This window comes from Stegostoma tigrinum, chromosome 40, assembly GCF_030684315.1.
Source record: "Stegostoma tigrinum isolate sSteTig4 chromosome 40, sSteTig4.hap1, whole genome shotgun sequence".
NCBI lineage: Eukaryota > Metazoa > Chordata > Chondrichthyes > Orectolobiformes > Stegostomatidae > Stegostoma > Stegostoma tigrinum.
Window position 1 is genome coordinate 505,400 of NC_081393.1, and position 20,971 is coordinate 526,370.

The 20,971-nt window shown below is 42.5% G+C and overlaps 1 protein-coding gene across 2 annotated transcripts in view; it reads left to right on the forward strand.

Moving 5' to 3' along the window:
* The first annotated feature begins 6,564 nt into the window (after positions 1-6,564).
* Positions 6,565-20,971, forward strand: part of LOC125447938 (transcription factor 7-like 2) — a 51,335-nt gene continuing 36,928 nt past the window's right edge. For both annotated transcript variants that reach the window (XM_048522746.1, XM_048522747.1), the window contains exons 1-3: positions 6,565-6,833; positions 6,986-7,046; positions 7,196-7,317. In XM_048522746.1, the coding sequence (XP_048378703.1) occupies positions 6,624-6,833; positions 6,986-7,046; positions 7,196-7,317 (393 nt within the window). In that variant the 5' untranslated portion in view covers positions 6,565-6,623. The remainder of the gene's footprint in view (positions 6,834-6,985; positions 7,047-7,195; positions 7,318-20,971) is intronic.

The window sequence follows — 20,971 nt, forward strand, 5'->3', positions numbered from 1 at the left end:
TCCTGTACTGTGTGTGTGTAGTTATTTGTGTTTTCCTGTACTGTGTGTGTGTAGTTATTTGTGTTTTCCTGTACTGTGTGTGTGCAGTTATTTGTGTTTTCCTGTACTGTGTGTGTAGTTATTTGTGTTTTCCTGTACTGTGTGTGTAGTTATTTGTCTTTTCCTGTACTGTGTGTGTGTAGTTATTTGTGTTTTCCTGTACTGTGTGTGTAGTTATTTGTGTTTTCCTGTACTGTGTGTGTGTAGTTATTTGTGTTTTCCTGTACTGTGTGAGTAGTTATTTGTGTTTTCCTGTACTGTGTGTGTGTAGGTGTTTGTGTTTTCCTGTACTGTGTTTGTGTAGTTATTTGTGTTTTCCTGTACTGTGTGTGTGTAGTTATTTGTCTTTTCCTGTACTGTGTGTGTAGTTATTTGTGTTTTCCTGTACTGTGTGTGTAGTTATTTGTGTTTTCCTGTATTGTGTGTGTGTAGTTATTTGTCTTTTCCTGTATTGTGTGTGTAGTTATTTGTGTTTTCCTGTACTGTGTGTGTGTAGTTATTTGTGTTTTCCTGTACTGTGTGAGTGTAGGTTTTTGTGTTTTCCTGTACTGTGTGTGTGTAGTTATTTGTGTTTACCTGTACTGTGTGTGTGTAGTTATTTGTGTTTTCCTGTATTGTGTGTGTGTAGTTATTTGTGTTTTCCTGTACTGTGTGTGTGTAGTTATTTGTCTTTTCCTGTACTGTGTGTGTAGTTATTTGTGTTTTCCTGTACTGTGTGTGTGTAGTTATTTGTGTTTTCCTGTACTGTGTGTGTAGTTATTTGTGTTTTCCTGTATTGTGTGTGTGTAGTTATTTGTGTTTTCCTGTACTGTGTGTGTTGTTATTTGTGTTTTCCTGTATTGTGTGCGTGTAGTTGTTTGTGTTTTCCTGTACTATGTGTGTAATTATTTGTCTTTCCCTGTACTGTGTGTGTGTAGTTATTTGTGTTTTCCTGTACTGTGTGTGTGTAGTTATTTGTGTTTTCCTGAATTGTGTGTGTGTGTAGTTATTTGTGTTTTCCTGTACTGTGTGTGTAGTTATTTGTGTTTTCCTGTACTGTGTGTGTGTAGTTATTTGTGTTTTCCTGTACTGTGTGTGTAGTTATTTGTGTTTTCCTGTACTGTGTGTGTGTAGTTATTTGTGTTTTCCTGTACTGTGTGTGTAGTTATTTGTGTTTTCCTGTATTGTGTGTGTGTAGTTATTTGTGTTTTCCTGTACTATGTGTGTAGTTATTTGTGTTTTCCTGTAGTGTGTGTGTGTAGTTATTTGTGTTTTCCTGTACTGTGTGTGTGTAGTTATTTGTCTTTTCGTGTACTGTGTGTGTGTAGTTATTTGTGTTTTCCTGTACTGTGTGTGTAGTTATTTGTGTTTTCCTGTACTGTGTGTGTGTAGTTATTTGTGTTTTCCGGTACTGTGTGTGTGTAGGTGTTTGTGTTTTCCTGTACTGTGTGTGTAGTTATTTGTGTTTTCTGTATTGTGTGTGTAGTTATTTGTCTTTTCGTGTACTGTGTGTGTAGTTATTTGTGTTTTCCTGTATTGTGTGTGTGTAGTTATTTGTGTTTTCCTGTACTGTGTGTGTGTAGTTATTTGTGTTTTCCTGTACGGTGTGTGTGTAGTTATTTGTGTTTTCCTGTACTGTGTGTGTATAGTTATTTGTCTTTTCCTGTACTGTGTGTGTAGTTATTTGTGTTTTCCTGTACTGTGTGTGTGTAGGTGTTTGTGTTTTCCTGTACTGTGTTTGTGTAGTTATTTGTGTTTTCCTGTACTGTGTGTGTGTAGTTATTTGTCTTTTCCTGTACTGTGTGTGTAGTTATTTGTGTTTTCCTGTACTGTGTGTGTAGTTATTAGTGTTTTCCTGTATTGTGTGTGTGTAGTTATTTGTCTTTTCCTGTATTGTGTGTGTGTAGTTATTTGTCTTTTCCTGTATTGTGTGTGTAGTTATTTGTGTTTTCCTGTACTGTGTGTGTGTAGTTATTTGTGTTTTCCTGTACTGTGTGTGTGTAGGTTTTTGTGTTTTCCTGTACTGTGTGTGTGTAGTTATTTGTGTTTACCTGTACTGTGTGTGTGTAGTTATTTGTGTTTTCCTGTATTGTGTGTGTGTAGTTATTTGTGTTTTCCTGTACTGTGTGTGTGTAGTTATTTGTCTTTTCCTGTACTGGGTGTGTAGTTATTTGTGTTTTCCTGTACTGTGTGTGTGTAGTTATTTGTGTTTTCCTGTACTGTGTGTGTAGTTATTTGTGTTTTCCTGTATTGTGTGTGTGTAGTTATTTGTGTTTTCCTGTACTGTGTGTGTTGTTATTTGTGTTTTCCTGTATTGTGTGCGTGTAGTTGTTTGTGTTTTCCTGTACTATGTGTGTAATTATTTGTCTTTTCCTGTACTGTGTGTGTGTAGTTATTTGAGTTTTCCTGTACTGTGTGTGTGTAGTTATTTGTGTTTTCCTGAATTGTGTGTGTGTGTAGTTATTTGTGTTTTCCTGTACTGTGTGTGTAGTTATTTGTGTTTTCCTGTACTGTGTGTGTGTGTAGTTATTTGTGTTTTCCTGTACTGTGTGTGTAGTTATTTGTGTTTTCCTGTACTGTGTGTGTGTAGTTATTTGTGTTTTCCTGTACTGTGTGTGTAGTTATTTGTGTTTTCCTGTATTGTGTGTGTGTAGTTATTTGTGTTTTCCTGTACTGTGTGTGTGTAGTTATTTGTCTTTTCGTGTACTGTGTGTGTGTAGTTATTTGTGTTTTCCTGTACTGTGTGTGTAGTTATTTGTGTTTTCCTGTACTGTGTGTGTGTAGTTATTTGTGTTTTCCTGTACTGTGTGTGTGTAGGTTTTTGTGTTTTCCTGTACTGTGTGTGTGTAGTTATTTGTGTTTACCTGTACTGTGTGTGTGTAGTTATTTGTGTTTTCCTGTATTGTGTGTGTGTAGTTATTTGTGTTTTCCTGTACTGTGTGCGTGTAGTTATTTGTCTTTTCCTGTATTGTGTGTGTGTAGTTATTTGTGTTTTCCTGTACTGTGTGTGTGTAGTTATTTGTGTTTTCCTGTACTGTGTGTGTAGTTATTTGTGTTTTCTTGTATTGTGTGTGTGTAGTTATTTGTGTTTTCCTGTACTGTGTGTGTTGTTATTTGTGTTTTCCTGTATTGTGTGCGTGTAGTTGTTTGTGTTTTCCTGTACTATGTGTGTAATTATTTGTCTTTTCCTGTACTGTGTGTGTGTAGTTATTTGTGTTTTCCTGTACTGTGTGTGTGTAGTTATTTGTGTTTTCCTGAATTGTGTGTGTGTTTAGTTATTTGTGTTTTCCTGTACTGTGTGTGTAGTTATTTGTGTTTTCCTGTACTGTGTGTGTGTAGTTATTTGTGTTTTCCTGTACTGTGTGTGTAGTTATTTGTGTTTTCCTGTATTGTGTGTGTGTAGTTATTTGTGTTTTCCTGTACTATGTGTGTAGTTATTTGTGTTTTCCTGTACTGTGTGTGTGTGTGTAGTCATTTGTGTTTTCCTGTACTGTGTGTGTGTAGTTATTTGTCTTTTCGTGTACTGTGTGTGTGTAGTTATTTGTGTTTTCCTGTACTGTGTGTGTCGTGATTTGTGTTTTCCTGTACTGTGTGTGTAGTTATTTGTGTTTTCCTGTACTGTGTGTGTGTAGTTATTTGTGTTTTCCTGTACTGTGTGTGTAGTTATTTGTGTTTTCCTGTATTGTTTGTGTGTAGTTATTTGTGTTTTCCTGTACTGTGTGTGTAGTTATTTGTGTTTTCCTGTATTGTGTGTGTGTAGTTATTTGTGTTTTCCTGTACTGTGTGTGTAGTTATTTGTGTTTTCCTGTATTGTGTGTTTGTAGTTATTTGTGTTTTCCTGTACTGTATGTGTAGTTATTTGTGTTTTCCTGTATTGTGTGTGTGTAGTTATTTGTGTTTTCCTGTACTATGTGTGTAGTTATTTGTCTTTTCCTGTACTGTGTGTGTGTAGTTATTTGTGTTTTCCTGTACTATGTGTGTAGTTATTTGTGTTTTCCTGTACTGTGTGTGTGTCGTTATTTGCCTTTTCCTGTACTGTGTGTGTGTAGTTATTTGTGTTTTCCTGTACTGTGTGTGTGTAGTTATTTGTCTTTTCCTGTACTGTGTGTGTCACAATTTGTTTTAATACCTGTCCTGAATGTTCATTAGTCTTGTTCTTGTCCTCTATGTGTAGATATCTGTGTTGATTCCAGTTCGGTGTGTGTTATTTGTGTTAATCCCTGTCCTGTGTGTGTACTTATTTGAGTTGATACCTGTCCTGTGTGTGCTGTTATTTGTGCAAACACCTAACATGTGTCTCTCGCTATCTGTGTTATTCCCTGTCCTGCATGTGTATTTATTTGTGTTAATACCTAACCTGCGTGTATCGTTATTTTTGTGATACCAGTCCTGAGTGTGTCGATGTTTGTCTTCATACCTGTCCTGTGTGTGTAGCTATCTATGTTCATACCTGTGCTGTGTGTGGAGTTACTTGTGTTTTCCTGTCCTGTAAGTGTCATTATTTGTGTTAATTCCTGTTCGGTGTGTGTAGCTATTTATGTTGTTCCTGTCCTGTGTGTATTGTTACTTCTGTTAATACCTGTCCTGTGTGTGTAGTTATTTGTGTTCACTCCTATCGTGTGTGTAGATATTTGTTTTAATATCTGTCCTGTGTGTATTCATTAGACTTGTTCCTGTCCTGTGTGTGTAGTTAATTGTGCTGATTCCTATTCTGTGTGTGTAGTCATTTGTGTTAATACCTGTCCTGTGTGTGTAGTTATTTGTATTAATACCTCTGCTGTGTTTGTCGTTATTTGTGTTAATACCTGACCTATGTGTGTATTTATTTGAGTTAATACCTATCCTGTGTCTGTAGGTATTTGAGTTAATACCTGTTGTGTGTATAGTTATTTGTGATAATAACTGTCTTCTGTTTGTAGCTATTAGTGCTGTTCCTGTCCTGTGTGTGTCCTTAGTTCTGTTCATTCCTGTCCTGTGTGTGTGGTTTTTTTTGATTCCTGTCCTGTGTGTAGTTATTTGAGTTATTGCCTGTCCTGTGTCTGTCGTTAGTTCTGTTGATTCCTGTTCTGTCTGGGTAGGTATTTGCGTCGTTCCTGCACTGCATGTGAAGTTATTTGTGTTAATACCTGTCCTGTGTGTAGTTATTTGAGTTGTTGCCTGTCCTGTGTGTTCAGTTATTTGAGTTGTTGCCTGTCCTGTGTGTAGTTATTTGAGTTGTTGCCTGTCCTGTGTGTTCAGTTATTTGAGTTGTTGCCTGTCCTGTGTGTAGTTATTTGAGTTGTTGCCTGTCCTGTGTGTAGTTATTTGAGTTGTTGCCTGTCCTGTGTGTTCAGTTATTTGAGTTGTTGCCTGTCCTGTGTGTTGTTATTTGAGTTGTTGCCTGTCCTGTGTGTTCAGTTATTTGAGTTGTTGCCTGTCCTGTGTGTAGTTATTTGAGTTGTTGCCTGTCCTGTGTGTTCAGTTATTTGAGTTGTTGCCTGTCCTGTGTGTAGTTATTTGAGTTGTTGCCTGTCCTGTGTGTTGTTATTTGAGTTGTTGCCTGTCCTGTGTGTTCAGTTATTTGAGTTGTTGCCTGTCCTGTGTGTAGTTATTTGAGTTGTTGCCTGTCCTGTGTGTTCAGTTATTTGAGTTGTTGCCTGTCCTGTGTGTTCAGTTATTTGAGTTGTTGCCTGTCCTGTGTGTAGTTATTTGAGTTGTTGCCTGTCCTGTGTGTTCAGTTATTTGAGTTGTTGCCTGTCCTGTGTGTAGTTATTTGAGTTGTTGCCTGTCCTGTGTGTTCAGTTATTTGAGTTGTTGCCTGTCCTGTGTGTTGTTATTTGAGTTGTTGCCTGTCCTGTGTGTTCAGTTATTTGAGTTGTTGCCTGTCCTGTGTGTAGTCATTTGAGTTGTTGCCTGTCCTGTGTGTTCAGTTATTTGAGTTGTTGCCTGTCCTGTGTGTTCAGTTATTTGAGTTGTTGCCTGTCCTGTGTGTAGTTATTTGAGTTGTTGCCTGTCCTGTGTGTTCAGTTATTTGAGTTGTTGCCTGTCCTGTGTGTTCAGTTATTTGTGTTAATACCTGTCCAATGTTCTGGCGTTCATCGTTTAGCTTATTTTCGGGTCGTCCCGAATATGTTCGTTTTCACGCCTGTGTTGGATTCGCTTTCACGCGTGCAGTGAGTTGGGGGTCTCAGGTTTTTCGGCGCTGGTTTGAGGAGTGAAATGCACCCGGTGTTGGCACCTCCGGGACTGTCTGGCTCTCCCTTCAATCTCATTCAAATTCTCCATTCAGTTTGAGTGTGCAGTATTTGGTAATAGTGAGTGTGTGGGACACTGCGGTTGAAGAGTTGGTGTGGAAGTGAGGATGACGGACTGTGTGGGACGGGAAGGGAGAGAATTTTACTCGTTTGTCGGGGGGCGGGGGAGAGCTCTGGCGAAAGGGAAAGGGAAGGGTCGTTCATGGGATCGAGTCCATTTCAAGGCAGTCGCCCCGCCCCCGGAGGGACAGCTGATTGGAGAAAGCTTTGGAAGTTTGGTGTCCATCAAAGTGTCAATCAGAGCGTGGTCGGAGAGAGGGAAGGAGGGAGAAAGAAGGAGAAGGAGAAGGGGAAAGAGTGAGAGCCAGCGAGATGCCGCAGCTTCCAGCAGGCGATGATCTGGGGGCTAGTGATGAGATGATCTCCTTCAAGGACGAGGGCGAGCAGGAGGACAAGCGGCCGGGCAGTGTGTCCGCAGACCGGGACCTCGCCGATGTCAAGTCATCTCTGGTCAACGAGAGCGAGCAGACGGCGCCGGGCAGCGGGGGCGGCGGCGGCAGCAGCAGCTCCCCGGAGACCGAGGTGAGGCCGTGAGGAGCCGGGCCAGCTGCCGCCCCCCCCCCCCCCCCCCCTGCCCTGGCTGCTGAGCCCCATTGAGGCGGCGGGGGAGGGGTCCCCGGCCCGGGCACTTTCACAGCTCGCTCTTTCTGTCTGTGTGTTTTTGTGTTTTGCAGGCTGAGCGCAGGCACACGCCGAGTTTTGGAGAGAAAGCTCGGGATTACCAGCAGCACGAAGGTGAGTGAGAGAGAGAGTGAGATCCTGGAGCCGACATTCATAGCTTTGCAACATTCCTGGCAACTCGCAAAGTTTCACCAACTTTTCCCCCCCTCCCCTTCTCTCTCTCTCTCTCTCTCTCTCTCTCGGCCATGTTCCCAAATTCCCAGTCAAAAGGCAAGATGGAGGGTTGTTTAAGGGAGCCGCTGCTGCTGCTTACCCGTTCATCATGATCCCGGAGCTGTCTACTCCTTACCTCCCAAGCGGATCGCTCACCCCCGGGGCCCGCACGGTAAGACTTTGCAAACTTTTTCTCGCTGCTCGCGGCGCTCACTTCGTTTGCGGGGCGGGGGGAGAGGGAGACAGGAGCCTCTCCTTTTCCCATTGCTCTTCCCGTTTCCTTTTCCCCCGTCATTCCCTCTTTCACCTCCCCTCCTTCAGATTGGCCTCAGCCTTTTGTTCTAGCCCGGGAATAGGCTGCTTTTATCCCTCTCTCCGTCGCCTCCCAACATTTTGCCAAGTTTGGTAGAACTTTCTGCAGTTCGAAAAGACCTCCGCACGGGTAACTTCGCCTCACAAACTCTTCCCCCTCCCCCAGCGGGGGCTGACTGCAGATACCGAGCAGAAAATAAAGAGGAAACACCCAGGGGCGAGAAGTCTTACAGTTGCTCCCTCGCTTCTCTCCTGTTTCATGTCTGCAATTGCTTCTTCTTCTTCTGTAGCCCCACTAAATGATTGCCTGCTTGTCATAGCCCCTCATCTCCCATCCTGTACTGGGGAACAGGATCCACTCGGATTTTGGTTCTCTTCATTGTGACCCGGAGATTGAGTCAACAGAACAGTGTCGATTTTCAAAATGTGTTTATCCCGTCTATGTCATTGTTGGATAAGACTTGATGTTGTGGGGTACTGCAGTTTGGACCCTGTTGTGTGTTAGGCTAGACAAGGTGACAGAGCATTAAGAGCCCTTCAGTTCACATAAAGAAAACCCTGAACGACAAATGGTTCAAATAGTTTGTCCCTTGAAGAACAACAACTGCTTTTATAAATCATCCTCTGGTAGGAGCTTAGGCAAAATGTACCACTACATCACCTCAAGATTCATTTCCTTCACTGACAGCATGCTCCAATAGATTTTAATAAGCATCCTAAAGGAGAAGAGAAAAGAAGAGAGATTTAGAAAGGAAATTGCAGAGCTTGGGGTGAGTGCAGTTGAAGGCACCAGCCACGAATGGTGGAGAGATTAAATTTGGTATCTGTGCAAGGTGAGAACTGAAAGGCAGCAGAAATCTGAGGAGCTGTGCTGGAGGAAGCTACAGAGTCGGTGTGTTTGGTTACTCTCACTGTTCCCTCTGTCCTTCCTCCAGTGTGTCCCACTCCCATCATCACAAAGACAATGTGACATTAACAAACTTATGGAGGCATTAAAGACAGCTCTTTCCAGACCACAAATCAAAGTTAATCAGAGAGCCCAGGCTGCAGTGAGTGGACACGATTGGCTGTCAATTAGGACGTAGAGGCCAGAATTTGGGCTGAGCTAAAATCTGTATCGGGTGGAAGTTGAGACACCAGTCAAGAGAGCGTTTTGGAACTAAGGGACACAGTAGCAAGGGCTTGGTTATCTTGGAAATATATTTCTGGGCACAGTCGTAGAGGTATACAGCACGGTGACAGACTTCACACACACGGGTATACAGCACGGTGACAGACTTCACACACACGGGTATACAGCACGGTGACGGACCTCTCACACACGGGTATACAGCACGGTGACGGACCTCTCACACACGGGTATACAGCACGGTGACGGACTTCACACACACGGGTATACAGCACGGTGACGGACCTCTCACACACGGGTATACAGCACGGTGACGGACCTCTCACACACGGGTATACAGCACGGTGACGGACCTCTCACACACGGGTATACAGCACGGTGACGGACCTGTCACACACGGGTTTACAGCACGGTGACGGACCTGTCACACACGGGTATACAGCACGGTGACGGACCTCTCACACACGGGTATACAGCACGGTGACGGACCTGTCACACACGGGTATACAGCACGGTGATGGACCTCTCACACACACACGGGTATACAGCACGGTGATGGATCCTTTGGCCGAACATGTCCATGCCAACCAGGTTTCCTAAACTGAACTAGTCCAGACTGTTTGCGTTTGACTCATCCCTCTAAACCTTTCCTATCTATGTACCTGTCCAAATGTTTTCTAAAGTCGTAATTGTACCCACCTGTACCACTTCCTCTGTCATCAGGAGACTCGTTGCACCACAATTGATGAGGAATTTTAGTTAGATCAAAGCATTCAAAGAATTTTACAGTTTAGGAGGAGGCCATTCGACCCACCATGTCTGTGCAGGCTCCTGAAAGATCTACACAGCTATTTCTATTCTGTAGCCCTCGAACTTCATCACTTTCAGACAAAAGCAGCAGAAATATGAGGGGATTGTACTGGAGGTAGCCACAGAGTTATGAGTCGATTTCTGCTGCCCTTCACTTTCTCTTTGAAATTTCCGATTGGAATCTGCCTGCACCATTCATTTAGGTGGTGCATTCCAAATCCTAACAACTCTGAATAAAGAAGTTTCATCTCATCTCAATCCTGCTGACAATCTTCAAATTGTGACCCTAGTTACTGTCATATTGACTACTGGAAACAGAAAATCTTTCCTTTCCCTGTCAAAATTGTTCAGAGCATTAAAATGTCTGGAATATAAAAGCCAATCTCAGCAATGGAGACCGTCATTTTGCCTGACTGTCCTTGATACCCACCTGGCTCCTGATTAGCCTCAGTGGAGGGAAATCTGTAATCCTTGTCTGGTCTGACCTGTTGCTGACTGCAAACCCATAGCAATGTCACTGACATGTGACCGTCCCTAGGATGTTCCAGAAAGCCATCTCGTCCTAGTCAAGGAGGTAGCTCCACACCATCTTCTTGACCACTTAGGAATGTGCAATGAAGGCAAGTTTTTTTCGATGATACCTACGTGCCATGAGGTAATGAAGAATGACTGAGTTGATAGGGACGGATGATGTTTGCAGGGGATTGGATGGAAATGGCCGCATGCTTGTCCTGGAATCAGGAATAACAGTATGTTTGTGAACCATTGGCTTTAACCCAAGACATTTGCCAGGGAGAGGGATGGAGCTAGGGGCTTGGGAACACAGTTTGTGATTGGCGTGGGAAAACCCTGCTTTCAGTTTTCCTGTGATTTCATTGGAGGAAATGCCTGTTCAACCTGTGCTGGATCTCAGGTGAGTAGTCTAAGGTTGTCAGTTGAGAGATGTATTTGTGAGTGAGAATTTGCTGTTGTCAAACATTGATGTTGTGGATTTGTAATGTAACAATGTGTTTGAGGACTCTGGAGAAGGTATTGATGATTGGGTAATTTCCAAGGACCAAGGTATCAATGTGGAGGGTTGTTAAGGGGTGATGCTGACAGACTTGAAAGCAGTGTTGTCGGGGGAGGTGGGTAACTAAGACTCAAGGAAAGGAAGCCATGAAAAGCATGAACTAATGCTGGGGCTAGGAAGGGATGATGAGCATTTTTCTGGAAATTTGGACAAGAGGGAGAAGAGCTTTGAGACTTTTTTAGAGTTTTTAATTCATCCATGGGCTGTGAGGGACACCAGCCAGGCCAGAGCTACTCCCCGATAGTCTTGGAGTAAGTGGCCTTTTAGAGCCACTGTAGGTAGTCCCACAGTGATATTAAGAAGGGTGCTCCAGGATTTTGAACAAGCGACACTCGAGGAACAATGATGTGTTTCCAATTTAGGATGAGTGACTTGGAAGGAATCTTTCTGGTAGTGGTGTTCGCTTCTATCTGCTGCCATTGTCCTTTTCAGTAAAAGTAGCAGCAGCTTTGGAAGGTACTCTGGAAATAGCCTTGGTGAGTTACTGCATTGCTTGTTGTAAATGCTACATGCTGCTGCTGTTGCTAAGCATTGGTGGTGGAGGGAGTGGATGTTTGTGCCAATTAAGTGGCTGCTTTGTCCTGAGTGATGTTGAGGCTTTAACTGTTGTTGGAGCTGCACCCATCCAGGCAAGAGAAGAGTATTTCCTCACACTCCTGACTATGCCTTGTAATTGTTGGACAGAAGATGAGTCCCTTGGCACAATAATCAGCTTATAACCTGGTCTTGCAGCCACAATATTTATGTGGCGAGTCTAGTTTCAGGTCGGTGCTAACTCCTCGCATGTTGACAGCGAGGGAATTTGACGATGGTAATGCCACTGAATGTCAATAAAGATGTTTAGATGTTCACTTGTTGCCAGAATATTGTACGCTGTTTAGAAATTCAAGTCGGAATGATTCTGGATTTGAATATGTGTAGTTTTTAGTATCTAAGAAATTGTGAACGGTGTTGGATGTTGTGCTGTCATCAACGAATATCTTTTGACGGAGGGAAGATGGTTGATATAGCCGAAGCTGGTTGAGCCTAGAGTACTCCCCTGGGGAACTCTTGCAGATATCCTGGAGCTGAGATGACTGACCCCTAAGAACTACGGCCGTCTTCCTTAGTGTTTGATACAACTCCAACCAGCAGAGAATTTTTGCCCTCGTTCCTGTTGACGTTTACTTGGTCATCTTGATGCCACACTCTGTCACATTTGGTCTCGAGGGCAGTCATTTTCATCTCGCCCCTGGAATTCAGCTTTCTCATTCCATGATCAGAGGAAGGTTATAACCAGACCTGTGGTTAAGATTTCCTGCTGGTATCTACAATGAGCACTATTGTCTTGAGTGATTTTCATAGCACCATCAGCAACATCTTACATGATTTTGCTGATGATCACAAGTAGACTGATCGCTAAAGTAAATTTTTCTGGCTGTGGATAGGATAATCCTGCACAATTTTTACATTGCTGGATTGATGCCAGTGTTGTAACTGTATTGTAGTTTGGCAAGTGGTGTGGCCAGTTCAGAAGCATGAGTCCTCGGGGCTACTGCTGGAATGATATCAGGCCCAGTAGCCTTTGCTATGTATTGATATTAATTGGAGTGATTCCCATTGTCTGAAGGCTGCCTTCTGAAATGGCATTGGGTTATGGGGAGGAGGCAGGCAGCTAACTGGCTGTGCGGCGAGTGAATAGGTTGCTTGGATTTGATGGCTTCCGTTTTGGTCTGAAAGGAAAGTGAGTGTAGCAATAGGCTGTACCTAGTGAAGAGGCATAGAGGATTGGAGAAATGATAAATGTGACACCCTTATTCAACAGAGGATGTAAGGATATTGGTTGTCAGCACAGACTGTCCAGTTATATCTATGATGTCTAAAGTTTTAGAAATAGAGGTGGGGAGACAAAATGAACAGGCATTTAGCAATTTGAAATAGTTAAGGAAAGCACAACTTTGTAAAAGATGCAGCGTGGTCAACGACTAGTTTTGTTTTGGTGAATGTGTTAGAAGCTTGCTGAAGGGAATTCAGTGGATGTTGTTTGTGTGGATTTTAATGAAGTGCTACATAAAAGGCTAGTTAACAGAATACAGAGTGGCCCTGGACTTCAGATTATCATAGAAATGATACAGCACAGAAGGGGGACATTTAGCTGAATGTGTCTGTAATAGCTCTGTGTCAGTTTACCAACTTCAGCTCCACTGCTTGCTTCCTTTGGTGTATTTTCCTTGTTCGGGTAGTGATTCATTGCACTCCTCAGCATCCTAATTGACCTTGCTTGCTTCGCACTTTCAGGCAGTGCATTCCAGACCCTAACCACTCACTGTGAAGTGGATTTTCTTCGTGTCATCACTGCCTTTTACAGCAGTTAGCTTAAATCTGTACCGTTTTGTTCTTGATCCTTCTATAGGAGCACTTTCACCCTGTCCATTCAGTCCAGATCCCCATGATTTGGAATATCTCCTTGAAGTCTCCTTCAACTCTCCAAGGATGATAACTTCTTCCATTTCCAGAAATGAAATTACTCTTCACCAGAAACATTCTCAATCGTTTCTGCACAAATGCTGTTACGTTCTTGCTAAATTAGGAGCTGAATATAATGCCCTAGTGCAATCTTTCAAGTAAGTTTAACTTATTCTATGTCATTGCTTTTAAACTCTGTCCTGTTAGTAAAACTTAAGATGCTGTAATTTTAATTAACTATGCTCTTAACCTCTCATATTCCTATCACCTTCAATGATTTTTGCACATAATCACCCAGGTCCTTCTGCTGTTGTGCCCCTTTAAAATTTAACCGTGCATTTTATAATACTTCAATATTGTTCTCACTGACATGAATCAATTACATTTCTCTACGATCAGTTGTTTGCCAATTTCGCCAACCTGACTGTCCTCTTGACATTGTACACTATCTGCTTCATAGTTTACAATGTTTCCAAGTTTCCTGTAATCCTCACATTTTAAAATTGTGCCCTATACACCAGTGTCAAGAACAGCAAGAGTCCCAACATCAACTCCTGAGGAACTCAGCAGAAATCTTTCTCAAGTGAAAAACCTTCCATCAGTCATTACTCTTCTTCCAGTCACTCAGCCAGTTTTGTATCCATGCTACTATTGTCTCTTTCATTCCATCAGTTATGATTTTGCTCACAAGTTAATTATGTGTTTTTTTTAATGGAATCCCGTCTGGAAGCTTCCAATGTGTTCATGAAGTTTACAATACAAGATATGTGGTTCAGCCAATCATTTCACTGTAGTCACTTCAATTTGTCAGGCCAAAATTGATCCCAGTCATCTAGATTTTCCCAGAAATAACTCAGGCCAGTATCCTGTCGCCAAGTCACCCTTTATTTACACCTGCACAGTATGTGGACTGTGACCAGCCAATCCAAGTCCCTAGATTGAGGACACCTTCTGAATCTCCCGTTTTTGTCTGTCAGCCAGGGCTCCTTGATCGGCCCAGGCTAACAAACCCAATCAGGGATCTCATTGTCAATGAGATCCATCTAACCCTGGTTCCCGTCACTACAGATGGCGTCTGCAATTGCTGTTTTTGGCCAGTTGCTGTCATTTTCCCGTAATGATGAGGGACTGTTGTGATACGTTGGTAGTGTCTTTATCTCGGAACCAGGAGGCCCATGTTCAAGGTGTGTCATAACATTTCTGCACAGGTTGATGAGAAAATATTTTCCCTTGGTGAATAATGACAGATCTGACCCCTGAACTAGTGCAGTTCCCATGCTGATGGTACTCACATGATTACACCACACAAATAGAGGATTTGAGCCATGAACAGACATTGTTGTTCTTTGGACTAAATATAGTTTAGAGAATAGATTATGGAGGCTGGACATTTTTCTCTCAAGAAGAGAAAAGTGAGAGGAGACTTGATAAACGTGTAGAAAATCATGGAAGGGTCTGGACTGAATAGTGGAGATCACTCACAGGAGGAGTAGAACCTGAGGGCACTGATTTAAGATATTGACAAAGTAAGTGACGGTCAAGTGAAAATTGTTTTTAAGCAGCAGTGGTTAGGTTTAGAAATACACTGCCTGAGAATGTGGTGGAGACAAATGCATCTGTGGCTTTCAAAAGGGAATTAGATAATTACTGAAGAGACCAGAGAGTCTGCAGCTCTGTGGAAAAAAAGGAAGGAGAATGTGACTGATTTACTTTTATGCAGAATCCCCTTTTGAGCTGTCACCATTGTGTATGTCAGTAATGTAGACAAAGTTAAGCTGTTGTACTGATGGGACAACTGGGAGACACAAATTGAAGGCGTACGACAAGACATGCAGGGGTTTCAGGAAAAATTTTAAAATGCAGAATGTAGTGTCTGGAACTTGCCTCCTAAAAAGGGTTATGCAAGTGGAGACTGTCAGTGACTTCAAAAGGAATTTGTATCGGTATTTGAGGGAAATTAAACTTGCAGGACGTGGGGAGAGAGAGTGGGGGAAGCGGATGATATGAACTGATCTACACGTAGCTGGTATGGCCATGAGACACATTTTCTCCTATGCTGTTATGAGTGTGTTAGCCAATGCTTCAACCTTGTATTTTGCTCTTTTATACTTGTCTCTGCCAGATTTTTAATTCATTCACAGGATGTGAGTATCGCTAGCTGGGCCAGCATTTATTGTCTGTCTCTGGTTCCCCTTGAGAAAGTGGTGATGAATCATTGCCTTGAACCATTACAATCCTTAGGGGCAGGGACACTCAGTACAAGTGGGGAGTTCCTGGATGTTGACCCAGTGACACTGAAGAAATTTCCAAATGAAAATGGTGAACTTGGAGGGGAACTTGCAGTTTGTGATGTTCCCATGTGTCTGTTGTTCTTTCGGTGGACGTGGTTCTGGGATTGGAAGGTGCTGGCTAAGGGCCATTGGTAAATTTCTACAGTGCATCTTGTAAATGGTATACACTGCTTTGAGAGTCAGTGGTGGAGGGAGAATGGGGATGTTTATGGTTGTGTCATCTCCTGGAGTAGATTCAGCAGCTGGATGATGGGGGAAAAGTGATAATCAGTGGGATATGTCGTAAGTCCATCACTGACCTGATGCCTTGGTCTCCAATATGATTCAATACTGAAGGGTCATACTGTCCCTCCTTTTGAGTCTGCCGTGTTGATGGGAAAGGACCCTTCCATTATGGTAATAGACCCTAGTGAGTTCAGAATAAGTTGGCAGTACTTGGTAGATGTGCCAGCATCAATGGAGACAGAAATGATCCAGATACCAGGAACCTGAATATCTCCACACTTTCTGTTTGTATTTTGAGTTAATACTGATGAGATTTGGCACCTGAGCTGGAAGGCATGATCTGTGGAGTATGACAAATTTGTGAGTATGTGATGATCCTCTGAAGTTGCTGTAAGCTGGTGGGGAGGATTTTGTGAATTTGACATGGCAGACAGTGTCTCTTTATACAAATGGATTCTTATTGTTGCTTTTATTTTGTCAAGAATTGTCAGGCTATTTCAGAGGGAAGTTATTTTCACCCTATAATTCAAAATCAGATCAAGACTTGACTAGTGAAAATAGCAGTATTTTCTTGTGGGATGGTCTTCATGAGCTGGTTGGACTTTAACAAGTTGTTAGGTTTATACACAACTTTTCAAAATTTTTGTTACTATTCAACATTGAATTCAATGATTTCAAATTCTGTGGCAATGTGGGATTTGAAATCCTGGCTCCACTAGCGTAGTCTTGTTTTTTATTTGAGTGAGAAGCAGTCCAGTAATGCAGCTGGGATTGGACCCTACCATTTTCAGAATTAATATGGTAGAAGTGAATGGAGATATGAGTTTGGAATAGGGCAGGGGAAAGTATGGAGAGATATTTAGGCCACTGAACATAGAGCAGGAAAAGCCCCTCAGTTGTTGCTGGAGAAACTTTGCAAGTAATCCAGACTGGGACCTCATTGTGGTCCTGAGGATACAATGTCAGAGCGACGGTACTGATGATAACTACAAAGGGAGCGCTGCACTATCAGAGTGTTAGTACTGAGGGAACATTGCACTTGGAGGGTTAGTACTTGGGGAATGCTGTACTATCGGAGGGTTAGGACTTGAAGATTACCGTATTGATGCAGAAGGTAGGAGCTCATGGTGTACGGGATAACGTGCTAGCGTGAATAGAAGACAGGCTGGCTGACAGAAAACATAGACTGTGCATAAATGGATTGGTAGATTATCAGGATGTGATGAGTGGGCTCCCATTCTGGTCTGCTCAAGCCGTGGCTTCTTACAATTTATATGACTAACTTACTTGATGATTTAAGGTACAATGACTAAATTTTCAGATAAAACAAAGATACGTAGGAAAGTGTGTTGTAAAGATGACATAGCTAGGTTGCAGATCAATTATAGATAGGTTTTTGTCTACTCACTCAACCTGTTAGAATGTAATATGGGAAAATATGAATTTGTTTGCTTTGGCTGGTATAGTAATGAAGCAGATTATTGTTTAAGTAGGGAATGACTACAAAATTCCAAGGTGCAGAGATAATCTAAATTTTTCTAGTTCATGAGTCACACATGGTGACTATACACTTACACCACGTAATTAGAATAGATTCTAGTCTTTCTCTATAAAACATAGCGAACATAAAAGTTAGAATGTTATGTTTCACTTGTCCAGGGCACTGGTGAGACCACATCTGGAATACAGTATGCAGTTATGGTCTTATTTAAGGAATGATGTAAATGCGATAGTGTTATTTCAAAGGGGTTTTACCAGATTAAAACCAGGGAATGAGTGGGGTTTGTGGGGGGGGGGTGGTGAGAGAGTTGGACAGTCGAGTGAGGAGTGGTTTGCTGTAAGATCCTGAATGGTTGTGACAAATCCTACCTATTCACCTAGTCTTTTTTTCCACGCCTTTACATTCCCCTGTGTATTCATTAAAGCTGGCATGCTTTTTAACAATGGGCTGTGGATGGACTGTCTGTTTACCAGTATACAACGTAAGTGGACAAAACGTTTCAGAGCCCTGTGCTGCTTGTATCAGGATATAGCTAGGGATTGGTTTGAGGACAGTGTCTGAAATAGGAACAGGAGTAGGGCATTCAGACCTTGACCCTATTCCACCCTTCGATGACATCATGGCTGTTAATTGCCATGATAATTGCCATTGGCCCAAATCCTTAAACACCTTTGCTTAACAAAAATGATCTATCTCAGATTTAACATTAACAACTCATCCTGCATCCGTTGCTGTTTTTGGAAGAGACTTCCAAATGTCTGTTGCATTTTGGGTGTGGAAGTACTTCCTAACATCTCTCCTGAATGGTCTGACCCTAATTCTGGAACTAGTCTGAGAATCCCTAAGCAATGGAAATAGTTTATCTTTATCAGTCCTATCTTTTCCTGTTAATATTTGAAAACTTCAATCAGATCTTCCTTTTAGCCTTCTAAATTTAAGAGAAAACAGACCTAGTTTGTGTATATTCTCTTCGTTACTTAACCCTGAGGACCAGGTATCATTCTTGTAAACCTGTTTTGTATTCCCTGAAAGACCAATAGATCCTTCCTCAGGTCTGGTGTCCAGATCTGCAAGTGGGTCTGTGCAGAGTTTTATATATCTGCAGCACAACTGCTGCATCTTGTACTCCAGTCCTCTTGCTATGAAGGCCAGAGTTGCATTAGCTTCCCAGCATGGCTGAACAGTGGGGATTGGGATTGTGTAGCGATGGAGGAAGTGGTTTACTGGACTATCGTGTTTGGATGGGGCGTGGGCAGAGCAAGTATCAAGAGGAGGACAGAGGAGGTGTTGAACGATATGTGGATCTTGTCCTATGAGCTCTCATCCTCCAGGTTTATTCGTGTTTGTATTTCTGGCTATCGCTTCATTAGCACACTGAATGATGGATTGTATTGAGTGACTGTGAACACTCTGTTCTGGGTGTGCGGAACCAGTTAAAAACCTCTGTTTTTGGGTCTCCCTTTGTACAATGGGTCTGGGGAAGGTTGATTGGTGGATGACTGTTTAATTTCTGGGATCCTTGGCTGCACACCTCAGCATAGTTGTGCTATTTTTAGCATGCAGTTAGCTACATAAAGTGGGGTTTCTTGAGGATAGCACTGAATCCTCTAAGTAAATTCAGTAAGTAAATGCAAGAATCTGTGTGACATGGTTGCATATCCTCTTCGTTTTTGACAGTTGCACAGATCATCCTCATTCTCCTGTCAAATTGATGGTCTGTTTGACATTGCTGGGCCCACCATCAGCAGTTGCAAACTGGTTTGAGTCAGTGACAAATTCTTCGCTTGTTTTTATTACAAACATTTGAAGTATGTAGTGGTGAGTGGATCACAATTACCTTTCTGTTTCCAGCCCAGAGTGTGGGTCAGAGCTGCCACCTTCTGGAGGTCTGCGTTTCAAGCTGCTTCTTGCCCTGCCCCCTTCAGTTCAGCTGAGCATGCAGCAGAGCACAAACACAGCTGTTGGGCTTGCAGAGTTAGGCAGCATCAGACTTAAGTTGGATTGCAATTCTGGAGATGCTCCGTGACCTATTGTTTTCTGAATGATCCTCCCCAATTCTGATACCACTCACCATCCTGAGTAATTGTCCCTTTAAATTATTTCTGTTACATGCAGCCGATGGTTGCTCCTGATATAAATGTCCAGTCTATTCCTTGTGCATCCAAATATGCCTAATTAAAATAGATCATGGGAAATGGGTATAGGATCGAATTGTGCAATGGTAATGTCCTTACCTCTGATCCAAGTGTTCCAGGTTCAAGTCACGCTTGCCCCAGAGATGTGTCACGGTATGTACGAACAGGGTGGGTGATTAAAGATGCCTTCAGGAGAGGATTGGTGGTGGCATTCTATCAAACCACAGATTAGTAGTCCTCAGTACCAGAACTTAGGGCAGACATTATGCTGAAACTCCATTCCCTGTCTTACCACTCTACTCATCGATTCCCTGAGACACCAAATATTTGTCTTACCACCTTCTGTGATTGGATTCAGTATTACCGCTGCAATGTTACAGGGCAATGTCGGATGAGCTCTAACCCTGCGCTGTACCTGTCCTGGGACTGTTTGATGGGGTCAGCGTAGAGAGAGCTTGACTTTCTGTTTAAAACAGTAGAGGAAGCTTTACTTTGTATCTAACTCTGTGCTGTATCTACCCTGGGAATGTTGAACACATTGCAGAGGGTGCTTACTCCAACATTGTCCATAAGATTGATGAGAGCAGGGAGACCGACCTTGTCTACATGGACTTCAGTGAAGCCTTTGACAAGGTTCCACATGGTAGACTAATTTGTACAGTTAGATCACTTAGGATTCAGGGTGAGCTTGCCAATTCGATACAAAATTAGCTTGAAGGTAGGAGACAGAGGGTGGTGGTGGAACGTTGTTTTTCAGACTGGATGCTTGTGACCAGCGATTTAGTAATTTTGCGGAAGACACCAAAATTGGTGGTGTAGTCAACAGTGAGAAAGGTTATTTAAGATTACAAAGATATCTTGATCAACTGGGGCAAAAAGGGCTGAAGAGTGGCAGATGGAGTTTAATTTGGATTAATGTGAGGCTTTGCAATTTGGCAAAAAAAACATCGTTAGGACTTATACAGTTAATGGTAGGGCCCTGGGAAATCTTGTTGAACAGGGACCTAGGGGGTCAGGTATGTAGTTCTTTAAAAGTTGCATCACAGGTAGAAAAGGTGGTTAAGAAGGCATTCAGCACATTTGCCTTCATTGCTCAAATCATTAAGGATAGGAGATGGAATGTCATGTTGAAATTGTACAGGACGTTGGTGAAGCACTTTTGGAGTACAGTTGGTTATGCTATAAAGCAATAATTGTGTTCCTGTGCAATGTTGCATTACAGAAAATCAAGCTATAGAAATAACAGGGCCTATGGAAAAAGCGGGGTTGGGGCAGACCACCCAAAACAAATCACTCAACATCGCTCAAAAATAACTTAAATGCCAAACACACAAGACAATACAGTTTGAATAAATGTTTAATTCATGTCTAATAATGAAATAAAAGTAAATTTAACACCTTGCCTTGGGGTAAAAAATGTCAAGATGACTTGATGGAGGAGGTGGTTTTGAGGTTGCTGTGTTGTTAATGCAGGGGCTGAGGGCCATTGTCGTCATTATCATTATCACCACCTTGGAGGTGCGGTTTTATTTGCAGGGTTAGGGCAAAAAATAGTTAATCCAGAAGTGGATGTCTCTGGTTCATTGTCTTCTGACTGTTGCTTGGGGGTTGGATTAAAAAACAGATCCAGGTTTTGCTGCTTTGCCCTTTTTCTTCTTTCACGAAGAAGCTGTAAATAGGGAGCCACCTAAGATATTACTCCACGAATTGCTGAGTTCTGCATTGTAATTGTTGGCGTCTAAGAGCTGCAACTGCTTCTCTCTTTCCCTCGGTATAGAAGCCAAAACTGAAGTGGCAAGCTCTTGTGGCGCTGCATCCTGGACTACTGCTACTTCATCTCCAGCTTCCACTTTCCCCTCACTGACAAGTTTTTCAGATCAACTCCACAGTGGGACTTGAGCAGCTC